We start from the raw sequence: 14,549 nt of genomic DNA on the forward strand, positions 1-14,549 counted from the left end.
ACTCCAGTTGAGAATTGGATTGATGACCCCAGTGAACAGCACACAGCCCTGCCCAGTTCCTGCAGGCTATAGGCTGCTCACTCCTGGTCTCAATACAGTTCTCTCAGGGATTGCTTCCTAGCTCTCATTTGTTGTATCTCACCTTCATTTCCAGGGCTTCTGGTACCTTCTTGCCTTCCCAAGCCCAACTCCGCTTGGTAAAGTAGTTGACAGTGGCAAATTCAATCAGTGCAGAAAATACAAAGGCATAACAGACGGCTATGAACCAGTCCATGGCCGTCGCATATGCCACTTTAGGTAAGGAGTTTCTGGCACTGATACTCAAGGTGGTCATGGTGAGAACAGTGGTGACACCTGGAGAGAGATAATATGAGAGCAAGTTGCAACTGGAATGCGTTGAGCTTGATGAGCTTACCAGATTCCTACTTGAAATGGTCCATTTAAAGTAAAATACACAGATATCAAAGCCGAATGGATGGGTCCACCTTGTAGTCACTCTATGTCAATTGGCACAGAGATAGGAATATTCAGTGCAGACCTTCTAACAGTTGTCCCTTAACCTGTACTTAAACATGTCTACTGAAGAGTAAAATTAGTTTATTTGATAATAAGAGAGTCTTAAAATTAGAAAAACCCACTTTTGAGCTGAAATTTGCATTCTCTTTAACTACCAGCCCACTGACTGCTCTTAGATTTCCTTTTGTGACAAAAAGAAACATTGCACTCCCTCCTTTCCAGAACAGGCCTTCAGAGACCTGAAAAAATGGGACCTATGATTTCCTGTGATCCTACTCATCTCCAGAATGGGTATGGAGACCCATGTTCTCCTTATGAAATTTTCTTGTTCACTGCCTTCCGCATCTTGGTGGTTCTATTCTGAACAGGCCAAAACTGAGTGCAAGATTCAGAACATGGTTAGAGGGGCTGGAGCTGTGGCTCAGTGGTAGAGCACTTGCCTAGCACGTGTGAGGCCTTGGGTTCAATCCTCAGCACCACATTAAAAAAATAAATAAAATGAAGTATTGTGTCCATCTACAACTATTTTTTTAAAAAGAACATGCTCTGAGATCTGTATGGTTTTCAGTTCTTTAATTCTAGACTTTCTTCTAATAATGAAATAACTATTGTGGAAAATCGTCCTGTAGTCACACCACACTTTAGGTCTCTGATACAAAATCTATGTCTTGTGAGTTTTTGTAAAACCAGAGCTTTTGTTTATATAAATTGATCTAAATCATTCAGACTTGAAGAAGGAACAATCACAATTTCTTTCTAAGTGCTGACATGCTGAAGAGGATGGGAAATATGAGCCTTATGAGCCTGGGTCAAGTAGAGCATGGAATGAAGTCATAATTCTATCCAGAGAGTCAACCATATGTGTTGCAGCCTTGGAGTTTCCATTCCCATCTTGCTCCATTGTGAACCTTACTTATATACTTGCTATATACATGACAATCCAGACTGGAACACAGACTCAGTGTGATTTAAATAGAGACCCTAAAAGAATACTTTGCATGAAATAGGTAGGGAGTCATCAAGCTGATTAGAAAAATAATACACATTTCAAGCCATGTTAGGAATCAGCCATGTAACTAGTATCTATTTAAAATAATTTGAATGCATAATCTGGTAAACTCTAAGAATGAACCCAAGACTCAGTAACCTTCATATCATACCAAGGTAGGAGTAACTTAAGGAAAAAGAAGCTACTTCATTTATGGTTATCAGCAAACACAATTTTCCACCCTGGCACATGCACAGCACTGTGCATGTGATTAGCTGGAGAGAACAGAACTGCAAAACACATTTCTTCACTATATCTCAGTAGAGATTTTTTAGGGTTTAATTAGAACTGTCATCTTATGGAGAGCTCTTAGCTGGTCAGACTTGGCAGACTCTCAATCAAAAATTCAGAACACTTTGTGGATGGGCAAAGAGAATCTAAGTATTTAAAAAAAAAGAGATCCAGCCTGTTAACCAGTGCTTTTCTTTCAAGACTCTTCTAGAAAGCTCTTCTTGAAAGGCTCAGGTAGCACTGACTGACCCTTCACTTCTTTTAAGCACTTCTAGTTCATTTACTTGATTACATGGGGTAGCCAAACTGCATGTGTGATCAGTGCAATGAAAATAAAATTGTATAGTCGGAACTCATTTGTTCCTGGCTTCCTTCACTTGGCATACTATTTTAGGTTAATTCATGTTTTTCATTTATCTTTAGTTATTCCTCTTAATTTCAGACAAAATGTATTGAAAGAATATAATTTATTCATGTATTCAGGGACATCTATTAATAGACATCAGGATTGCTTCCAATAATTGACAACTATAAACAAAGGTGTTTGGATGATCACATGTAAGTATTTGTAAGAGTGTATGCTTTCATTTTTCTTGGTAAATATCTAGGGATGGAATTGCAAGATCATATGGTGACCATATGTTTAGTTTCATATGACACAAACTGTTTTTTAAGTAGTTGTAACATTTAAAATTCCCAGAAGATATAGGAGAGTTTCAGTCAGCATGCATCTTTGATTTATGAAAATTAAATATTAATTGGTACACTTATCCCTGATAGTGAAACCCATAGAGAATTTTATCTTCATGTATCACTAACTTAACTTATATAGATTATATTATAGTGTAGTATTTTATTCTAAACATGTTATTGACCCAATAAATCACTTGTTATTATTTTATACATTCAATTCACATTACCATTACTCATATTTTGTTTTATTTTCATTCTTGTTTTTAAATACACCTTCAACCTTCTTTCAAGGATGGTTATCCTTTTTTTGATAAATAACCTTTAGTGTTTCCTTGAGTGAGAATCGGATGGTAATGATGGATGCTTAGCATTTTATTTTAATTTTTTTTGTCTAAAATGTCCTGTTTTTGTTTCTGTTGATGTCAGTTGTCAGTATGTTTGCTATCACTTTAAAGACAATGTGTTTTCTTCTAGGTTATTTTTAAGACCATTTTGTTCTTTTTGCTTTTTGTTTCCAGAAGTTTCACTATGATGTGTCCTTATTTTCATGTCTTAATTTATCCTACTTGATTTTATAGATTTTTAAAATGTTTATTGGTTATTTATACATAAAAATTGGCTTCATTTTGACATAATTTAATTTGTTGTAACTCAGTCCCCAGTACTTCCCCTTTTCCTTGCCTCCTCCCTCCTCTTGTTCCCTTCCCTTTACTGATCTATCTGCTATTTACTTACAGGTTTTCTTTTCTAAAGTATTACTTTGTGAATATACATAATGTTGAGATTCACTGTGGTATATTCATATATGTACATAAGAAAGCTGGTCAGATTCATTACACTTTTCCTGCCTTATCCTGTCCCTACTTTATATCTTTCTTCAGGTTGTACAGTGATCAGCCAATACCTCTTAAATTTTTCATCAGTACCATTCTCTCACTTCTCTTCTTCTAGGATTCCAATTAGGCCATCTCAAAAACATTGTATGTCTTTTCTCTCCTATGTATTTTACATTTGTGTCCTTTTAAGTTATCTTCTTCTGCCCTATCTTCCAATTCATGGATTATCCTTCCACTATGTATAAACCATTGAGATTTAATCTGTATTTTTCAGTTCTACAATTTCCAATATTCTCTCTGTGTGCTCTCTCTCTTTCCAACTGTCTATCATTCTCTCATTTAATTTCCATGCATCTGCCAGATTTCTCACATTTCTTTCATCTACTTAAATATAGTCATCATGGCTTTTTGAAAGTCTATATCTAATAATGCAAATGTATATGTAGGAGAATACCAAGATTATAGGGTAAACACATTTTAAACTTTCAAAATGTTTTTTTCACTTTACATTCCCACCAGTAGTGTCTTATAGTTCCAATTGTTCATGTAGCTCTCTGGTATCTGACAATATCAATCTTTTAAAATATGACCATGCATGTGTTTAAACTGATATCTCTGTGAATTTTTACTTTATGTTTCCCTGATAAAAATGATAAGGATCTTTTCATACACTTATGGGCATGCATGTGTGTGTGTGTGTGTGTGTATATAAAAAGATCCTTATCATTTTTATGTATGTAAAATTTATATATATGCCCATAAGTGTATGAAATCTATCTATCTATCTATCTATCTATCTATCTATCTATCTATCATCTATCATCTATCTATCTATCTATATCTTTATATCTATATCTATATCTATCTCTCTGTATATCTATATCTATCTATCTATCTATCTATCTAATTGGATTCTTTGCCTTTTAATCATTGAGTTGCAGGAACTTTTGATATTTTAGGAATATACGTACTTTATAAGTCTTATGCATATGCACAATGTTTTATCCAAGTCTATGCTTGCCATTTCATCTTCTTAATGTTACCCTTTGATTAACAGAAATTGTTAAACTTGATGAAGTTGAATGTATTAGTTCCTTTTCTTTCGTGTTATTAATTTTTTTGCAATAAGGAATTTCTGCCTACCAAATGATGCAAAGATATTACTTTAGATTTTCTTCTAAGAGCATCATAATTTTAGCTTTTATTTTCAAGTCTACGACCAACTTTAATTTAATTCTCGACAATGCCATCTTTGTGATAAATCAGGTTTCCAGACACATGGGCATGGATCTATTTTTCAGCTCTCTATAGTATTTCATTTATTTATTTTTCTTTTCTTTATGCCAATAACAAAGTCTTAATTACTATAGCTTTTTAATCATTTTTGACACTTTTGTGGGGAAAGTCTCTCTGTTCTTCTTTAGAAGAATACTGGCTATATTTGGCTCTGCATTCTTACATAAAAATTCTGCAATCACTTTTTAAATTAACATTTCAACTTGGAGGCTTTCACATCAATGCAGTTACTGTAAATATGAATTCTAAATTAGTATGAGGCTAAGATTAAATTAAAAAATAAGTTCTCAAGGAATTCCATATTTCACACAGAGCCCAGGCAAAAATAAAAATGCTTTTTTGTTGTCTCCTGCACTGATAAGTGTGTTTTTCTAGTGCTCTCTTACTTTGAGGGTATGACCCTTCAATGGTATTGAATTTATGGCCAGTGTCTTTGCATTAATGTCCTATACTTTTATGTAACAAATTGCCGGAAATTTAGTGACAAAACAACACAAATTTATTCATACACTAGATGTCTGAAATAAATTTCACTGGGTTCAGGTCAAGGTGTCAGCAGAAATGCACTGCCTCTAAATTCTCTAGAAGAATAATCTGTTGACTTTTCTGTCTTCCAGAACTACACAATTTGGATTCCTTTTCTCGTGGACCCCTTCCTCCTTCTTCATAGCCAACAGAAGAACATATTCCAATCTGTCCTATTTCTATCATCTCACTGCTTTTTTTCTCTGTAGTCAAATATCCCTCTCACTTTTGGAACACTTGTGATTGCATTTAGGGCCCATGTAGAAGGTACAGGATAATCTTCCCAGCTTTTGAACTTAATCACCTCTTCAAAGTTACTTTTGCCATATAAGGTTATATTCACAAGTTCCAGGGACTTGACATGAATATCTTTGGGGGCCACTATTTAGTGTAACACAACCTTAGTTGTAACCCCCAACCTTACTTAGGCTCCATGCCTTCCTTGAATAACCTTAAAACTAAAACTTTTTTTTTAATCCAAATGGGTAATCCTTTCACTCATCTTCGTACTAGAGTATCAGTTCATGTGATGGACACTGCACTTTTTAATTCCCTCTTCCATGGGGCCTTTAAATATTTCCTTTAATGTTTTTGACATTAGATGTTAACTTAAAAGAATGCTTTCTTATCTAGTGTTTTTAGGAATTTGTAGAGCAGGATTTTTCAGGATCTCCACTTTTTATATTTCCCAAAATGGGCACCTTTAACCCACTCCCACATAGCTTCTGCTAGCTCCGTTTCACTAGAACTGTTCTTTCCAAGATCACTGACATGAAGTATACCACAATACCCAACAGATAGTTTGAATATGCATCCTCTGTTGACTTCCATGATGTCATACCCTTCGAATTTTTTTCTTTTTCCTGTAAGATAACTCCTTCTCTTTCTCCACTGTTGTTTCTTCCTAGACCTGACCTGAAGTGCTACTAATTTCTGAGACATCATTTACTATTTATTTAATGACATGGTAGAGCTTCAGGATATTGGTAGTAATGATTTCTGTGTGGGGCCATGGAGGTAGTTTAGTAGCCCAAAAGAATTAATTAATATTTATGTCTTAAAAATCTTTCAGTAGGAGGAACAGGCAGAGAATATTTTGTATGCTTTAAGTATCTGGGGAAAAAGTGCTAATGATATTTAAATCTCTTCCTAGACATCAGAAAACTCATACTGAGTAGATTTTCTGATTATAGGTATTTTTAAAGAACTCTACAAATTGTTTGCAGCATTTACTGAATATTAGCTAATTCATATTTTCAAAAAAGCTAAAGTAAAAGCAGCATAGTCAGATGCTCACACCAAAAAAAAGGTTCTCTAAAAAGCCCCAAATTACTTCTATGCTGTCAGCTTGATTTCCTACCCTTTACTTTCTTCAGTCTGCACCGAATACCTCCCTTTTCCACTGAAGGTTCAGTTCCTTTCCTTACTCCTGGGGCAATCCTGACTGAGGAGGGCAGAATTTCAGTAATCTTATTTCAACACTCCTCTTATTCCACATCCTTTTTAAGAATTCAGTTGCCTGAAATCCTAGAACCTGATGATTTAGTTACTATTGTGGGGCTTGCTCCTTAGTTACCTCTAGGAATTGTTCTTCAACCTTTCTCATCTCTTCTCTGACTACCCATAGTTGTCTTTTCAAATGTATCTTCCTCATTTTCCAACAAGCAACACTTACCAAAGACTGTGCGGGCAGGGACAGACTCTCTGTTGAGCCAAAAAGACACTTGTGACAGAATCACAGTCATGATACATGGCAAGTAGGTCTGGATTACAAAGTAGCCAATTTTTCGCTTGAGATGAAAATGGGTTGTCATGACAACATATTCTCCTGGAGAGAGAGAGTAAAATTAGGCAGTATGTAGTCACATAAACATTGTTAAAGCAAGTTGGGCCCTAATTCAGTTCACAAAGTTCCTTATTATATTTAAGACAAGACATCCTAGCACCTCCCAAGCATGTAGTCAGAGCTCTTTAATAATCATGAAATAGTATGTTTTTGGTGTGCCAATATTGCTTGCTCAGAGCAATTTTGGCACCAATACACTTAAATAAATGCATGTTCTCACTTAAATAATATTAAGAAACAATGATCTCTTCTACAGTGCTTGCTTTGTGACAGGCACTCACCTAGCACTTTAACTTTATTAACATATTTAATCTTTGCAACAACCCTATGACATAGGTGCTATTTTACTCTAATTTTATAGATCAAGACACTGAGGTAAAAAGAGACATATGTTCTAATTGGTTTATTTGGTTGAAGCCAAAAGTTTACATAGCAGAGTGTGGGCTGATCAGCAGTGTTTCACACCCAAAGTTTACATCAAAATGTACTCCACCATAATGTATAAGTAAAAAGAACGGATAAAAAGATTTCTACTTATCTAGATTTATTCCCATGTACTTAATTTTTTCTAAACCATGTTAAAATGTTTTATAAATTGTATTTCTCATTCACTGCAGATAAATAGAAATAAACTTACTTTGCTCTGTGGGAAAAAAAAAAAAAACAGTGAGTACTTATTGAACTTTTATTATGTGCCAAACAACAGCCTTCTAAGGCATGTACTAATTATTACATGATAAAATGCAATAGTCAGTTCTCACTTTTCTGGATTTGTCAGTAGTGTTTTACTTGTTATGGATTGAGTTGTGTCTTTCCAAAAGATATACCTTATTTGAAATTAAGACTTTTGCAGATATAATTTGTTAAAGCAAGGCCATACCAGAGTAAGAAGAGGGAGATACATAGAAAGACACAGGGAGAGATTGGGGGTGGTTCATCCACAAGCCAAGAAGAGCTAAAGATTGCTGCTGTCCATCAGTAGAAGGTAGGAAGAGGTATGGGACAGATTATCACTGAGTCTCCAGAAAGAAACTCAGACACTATCCCTTTTCTAGTAGAGACACTCTAACTGTTTACCATTTCCCAAAGAACAAAAGACAAATTCCCCCAATTAGCCCAGAAAGACCCCTTAAATCTGACCACACTAATACCTCTCTTATCAGAGTTTCATAATTTTCACTTCTATTACTCCAGCCACATTTCATTGTGGCATTATTCACAACTCAGGCAATTTCCCACTTTCTTACCCTACCCACTCCATTTTACCTACGTCTAGGAAGCACCATCTGGTCATCCAAACCTCAGTATATAATCCATCTTGTGTGTGTATTCTCATCTTAGCTTGTTTACATGGACATGAAAAATACACATAGGCTTATTTTTAATTTAGCAATGATCTCATACAAAACTATGTCATGTTTTCCTCATTATAATTTTGGAGCTACCCTTTTCTTTCTCTCTGCTTCTTTTTAAACCTCTTTGTCCTGTGTGTGTCCATCTACTCATCTCTTTCTGTCTCCCTTTTTCTTTTTCTTCCCTCTCTTTTTCCACTGAAAATGAATTGAAAAAATTATTTTTCCTGAAAGTTGGACTTATTAATGATATTTCTGATAATGTGAAATATTTATTTTTAAAAATATTTTATTTATTTTTTAGTTGTAGTTGGGCACAATACCTTTATTTATTTTTGTGTGGTGCTGAGGATTGAACCCAGGGCCTTGCACATGCTAGGTGAGTGCTCTACTATTAAGCCACAACCCCAGCCCTAATGTGAAATATTTAATACATAAATGTAAAATGTATTATTCATAAATTACATTCTATGGATCTGAAAGACAAAGCAAATGCACTTCTCAAAGGCTTATTAAATTTTAACAATTTGTTTTGAGTGTTCTGACATATTTTTCTGCAGTACTATCCTTTTGTATATTTTCTTTCCCTCTGTAATGCTGTCTCCTTAGATAGATAGAGAACTGAAATCTTTTACCAGGTTGGGGAGATTCTCCATCTCTTCCCTTTTAATACACACTATCTGGGTCTAGAAACAGTAAATAGGACAGTGAAAAGCCACTTTTGCATATTCACAGGTATTCATACACAAGATAGTTTTATATGGATGAAAATTACAAATGAACTTTTAGAAAATTTAGCAAAATAATCCATTGTATCAGTTAATTGAATCAGTTTTTAAAAATACAGCTCTGATATTTTGTTTCTCTCCACATTTTTTCTCTGCCAAAGTGAGAACTGAAGCATTAATCAGATTGGAAGATTTTTTTTTTCTCACTTCACTCATCCTGTTTTTGCCCTTGTGCCCCAGCTTATTAAGCTTATTAAATGCCATCTGTGTTGTGTGTGAAATATTCAAGGGTACCATATAAAACATAATGAGTATGTATTCACAAATTAGTTATTATCTATGGATGAGAAATGCAGAATAGTTGAGTAAATTAATGATTTACATAACTGAATACATCTTTCTGAAGTGGACTGTCATATTCCCTCTTTCCTTTTCTCTATTGCTGCCTCTTTCTGTATTTGTTATTATGAAGGATGACCCTTTATAAGTGGTTTGGGGAATTTCTCCCCTGCCTTTGTACTCCAGCCTATTAAGCTCCATCTGTGTTAAATGTGAAATATTTTAAGGTACAGTGTGAAACATATTCTCAATTTGACTAATTTTTAAGGTTGCAAAATACACAAGAGGATTAACTCATTATACAACTTAAGTGAATATATTTTTTAAATCTGTTTTTGGTATTTCTTCATCTTTCTATCTCTGTTCCTTGGTCTTTATCTTGCCTTGTGTTCTTTTTATTTCCATTTCTTTGATCTGTCTTTGTGTATTTTTCAGTCTCTCCCATGCTACATATCTGGAGATGATATACACCAAGATGATAACAATCAAAATATTACTCTAACAAATGATTAAATTTCTAGAAAAGATGGAAAAATAACATCATGTATCCAAACAACTATCCTTCTATAAAATTAATACAATAATTTGCTAAATGAGGGAAAATAGAATTAATGCTGAAAATAGAATATTGTCCACAACTAATGGCAGATTTTGAAAAATTTCATATACTTATTTCACACATATTTGAGTCTGGAACAAAAAGTCTTCTTACAGCTACTTCATACTGAGCATTTAGAGAGAAAGCCAGTCATATCAAACAGAATATCTATATACTGTAGGACTTTTCTTTGGCAGAGCCTCCCATTCATATTCTAGACCTTACATGGAGGAACATATTTGGGATTCAGAAGGGAATGTTCATAATTTGTAGTGACAATGAAAATAATATTCATATATGGAAAAGTAATAATACTGATATGGATCCTATAGTAAAACAAAGACTTCCACCCACATTTGTTCCTAAACTACCCATCTTATTCTTTTTCCTCTATGTTATTACAGTTAATAGTTCCTTATTCATATTCCTAGAAATATTATATATATAGTTTGTACATGTGTATAGGCATATGCACACACTAATTTAAAAGCATTTATTTATATGAATTAAAATAATGCAATACAGAGGCAGAATAGACAGCAATGAAAAAAAGATTAAATATGGGCTGGGAGTGTAACTAAGCAGTAGAGTGCTTGCATAGTATACTACAATCTGGAATTATTTCTCAGAGAAGGAGGAGAAGGAAGAGGAAGAGGAGGAAGAGGAAGAGGAAGAAGAGGAGGAGGAGGAGAGATGGAAAATAAAGGAGGAGGAGGAGGGATGGAAAAATAAGTCCAGACATGGACCTATATGTACATACGTGTATTTGTGCATACATGTGCATGTATGTAGATTCAGTACATGATAAATCCATTGTCATTTTTGGTGTAGGGATTGAACCTAGGAGTACTCTACCACTGAGCTATATCCCCAGTTATTTTACTTTGAGACAGGGTCTCACTAAATTGTTCAGGGCTTCACTAAGTTGCTGAAGCTCACCTCAAACTCAGGATCCTCCTGCCTTAGCCTCCTGAGCTTTGGGATTACAGGGATGCACTACTGCACCCAGCTTTAAATCCAGCATCTGAAATCACTGAGGAAAAATGAGATAATTTGCTAGAGGGTAATTTACCTTAGCGTAAACCAAAACGAATTCCAAATGTTTTTGCTCTGTAAATTTTTTAAAAATGGAAACAAAGAACTAAAATTATAGGTTAAAAAAACTAGAGTTTTCTGTTCATAATGCCATACTGAGCACACACATTTATGTTTACTCCTCCTCTTCTTAAGATTCCATTAAACAACAGCAAAGACAGTAAGACAGTACAATCCCATGAGAAAGATAACAACAGGAAGTGAAAGAGCTTAACAAAACTTTGAATGCAGAAAGTGCCCACGGAGGAAACCAGCAGACAAGCAGTCCTGGGTGTGGATGGGAAACAGATGGGGCGCTGCCAACTGGAGAGGCTGGCTGGCAGTACCCAGAGAGGATGCAGGCCTCAAGACTGTAGGAACAACTAGGAGAGTGTCTCAAAAACAGGTGAAAAACAGGGTCATTATCTGAAGGTCTATACATAGAAGAGTTAATCTGCCCTACCTCCACATTCACAATGAATATATAAAATATTTATTCTCCTAGCCAAAAGAAACTATAGAGAATTAGGAAAATTAAAGTGGATGATAGGCTCCAAAGAAAGAAATGCAATTCCCCCAAAAGACAATGTTTACAGTCATACTGATACAAAGTCCCCTTGCTGGTTTTCAAATTTTAAAATTAATCTATAGAGTAAGTGTAAAATGATTAATTATGGGTATAGAACTGTATTAGTTTCTCATTGGTATTTCAACAAATTTATGTTCTTATATCTCTGAAGATCAGAAGTCTAAAATGGGATTCTGTGATAATCAAAGTTTTTAATTAAAATTTTTAAATGACACATACTATATATAAATTGTATATATTAATGCTGTTTTTATACACTGTTGGTGGAGCTGCATTCTTTTCTGGTGGTTTTAGGGAAGAGGCTACCCTTTCCTTGCTTGTGGCCCCATTTTTCATCTTTAAAGCCTGCAGCAAAGTATCTTCTAAGTCATTTGCTCTCTGACTCTGGTCTTTCTGTCTCCTCTTGATAAGGACCTTTTGTGATTGTATTGGACCTACCTAGATAATCTAGGATACTCTTTATTTCAAAAGCAGTTGATAAGAAATTTTAATTCCATCTGCAACCTTAATATCCCTTGCCTTATAAATTTATATGTTCACAGGTTCTGGAATGGGGATGTGTACATTTTTGGAGGGTCATTATTCTGCCTACCACAAGAACTAAATGTATATTTTAATATGTTTTGACAGTGAAAGCAAAATTTAGTTGGTAGGTGTAGGAAACAAGAAAGAGATGAGGAAACTACAGAAACTTTGATAGAACAGGAAGTATAGGTGACTCTTATATCCAGCTACCAAGACTTAGAATGAAACTGGTGTAGGAGAGGAATGGTAAGGAGTAATTGAAGTGAGTTATGAACTTGCATACTTCAGAGTAGGGAATCTATGTTTAATGTCTAAAGGGATAAAGTTAAGGAATAGCACACTATTTATAACTATGAAAGGAGCCACTAAAAGTAAAGCATAAGTTGTTAAAACATTTAATTAGAGCTATGATATCATCATCTTTCAACATGGAATAATAATACTGCCACCTCAGAGTGTTGTTAAAGGTATAAATGAGTGAAAATACTGTCCTCAGGGCAGTGCTTGGAACATATAATATGCTCAAAATTTTATCATTATCGATTTCACCACTATGTTCATGAGTTTAAAAAAATCTGAAATCAAGGTGTCAGCAGTGACAGGATCCATCTAAAACCCATAGGGGAATCCTTACTTGGTTCTTGCTAGTTTTGTTGTTTGCTAGCAATGTTTAGCATTTCTCCACTTGGAAAAACATCCACCCTATTACTGCCTTTGTGTTTACATAGTGTTTTGTGTGTTTCTGTGTCCAGATTTCCCATTTTCATAAGGACTCCAGTCATATTGGATTAGAAAGCCACCTTATTGCAGAATGATCTCATCCTAACCAGTTATGTTTGCAATGATGCTGTTTCCAAATAAGGTCACATTTTGAGGTATTGGGGTTAAAACTTCAACATATATTTTGGAGGGACATAATTCAATCCATAATATCCATGTTGCCAAGGTAAGGGGAAAGCAGCATGCTCATACACTGATAATGGGAGTATGAATTGTTTAACCTTTCAGAGTCGGAGTTTGTCAATATGTATTAAATTTTAAAAAACGTGTCTACTTTCTGAAGTAGCAATCTCAATTTTCTGTCTATATGCTAGGAAGAGAATTACAGAGGAGCAAAATTATATATGGAAAAAGAGGGTCTTTGAGTATTATTCAGAGCATTAAAACACAGAGCATAATAGTAGATAATTGGTTAGATTATGATCTGTATACATAAGGCCACTAACAGTGAAGATGTTATTTTGCTAATTTTCAAACTGAAACAGTACACTTCCCATTGACAACAACACATATCACATCATTATCAAGAATTCTCTGGCCTTGTAAGAGAGCATTTTATTTTTTATTTGAAATAACCAAAACTGGTTCCCCAAGGTTCCCCCTGGATGAAGAACCTTGGTGTCCTGTGAATTCTTTTAACCCCGACGTCTCCCGCCGGACTCGGTCCATTTCGCCGGACGCGGCATATAAAGAACACGTGTTCATTCTAATTGTCAATATACTGTTACTAAATTTTGTGTATATTTGGGCCATTACATCTACTAACATGAAAACATGTTTAAAATATAAAACTAATTTAAAAGCAGCATATAAAACAGTATCAAGGGTATGGATCCACTTACATAAAGCATATTTGTGAAAAATACAAAGAGAATGTTCTTAAATATCAAAATGTATAATAACCAGTTAACGTACAAAAATCTTCTAAGAAGACTTTTTCCTAGAAAGTGGAATTAAAGAGTGCAGTTATACCTCTATATCCCTGACTGCTCAAGTCCCTCATATAAAACTGCATATTATTTGCATAGAACCTGTGCGTGTCTTCCCCTGTGCTTTACCTCATTTCTAGCTTCCTTATATCTGATATAATGTAAATGCTGTATTTATAATTCTTATCCTGTATTGTTTAGCAAATAATGACAAGTAAAATGTCTGTACATGTTCAGGGCAGATATAATTTTTTTTCAAATATTTTTTATCTGTACTTGATTCAGTATAGCAGATATAAACCCCAGAGACATGACTGTATTTTAGTTTCCAATATTGGCTCCTCTATGTAGTTTTAATTTTAATTTTCCTATCATGAATGTGTACTGTCCATGTGATAAAGGTGGAACAATGGTTTTAATAAATGAAATGGCATCTGAGGCTGTGTGGATAGCAAACAACTGATCTTAAAAGTTGATGCCAGTTGGGCAGTGCAGAGGAGGGACTGGGAAGTGAGGAGAGTGGACTGATGGATGAAGTACTCTGCCTGGGGGTGGAAATATCAGCAGCCCTGGGCAGGCCCTCACCAAAGGCCTTGCTGGCTGTGCTGCACCCAGCTGTTTTGTGCTGTGCTGTGCCACATTAC

The 14,549-nt window shown here is 34.8% G+C and overlaps 1 protein-coding gene across 1 annotated transcript in view; it reads right to left on the reverse strand.

The window, feature by feature from the left end:
- The window catches only part of GABRA3 (gamma-aminobutyric acid type A receptor subunit alpha3), a 228,760-nt gene that overhangs the window by 11,771 nt on the left and 202,440 nt on the right, over positions 1–14,549 (reverse strand). The window contains exons 9-10 of the mRNA XM_081277644.1: positions 6,821–6,973; positions 143–354 (exon numbers count right to left, since the gene is read on the reverse strand). Coding sequence (XP_081133770.1) covers positions 143–354; positions 6,821–6,973 — 365 coding nt within the window. The remainder of the gene's footprint in view (positions 1–142; positions 355–6,820; positions 6,974–14,549) is intronic.

The sequence above is a fragment of the Spermophilus citellus genome (genome assembly GCF_964194105.1).
Source record: "Spermophilus citellus genome assembly, chromosome: X".
Taxonomy (NCBI): Eukaryota; Metazoa; Chordata; class Mammalia; order Rodentia; family Sciuridae; genus Spermophilus; species Spermophilus citellus.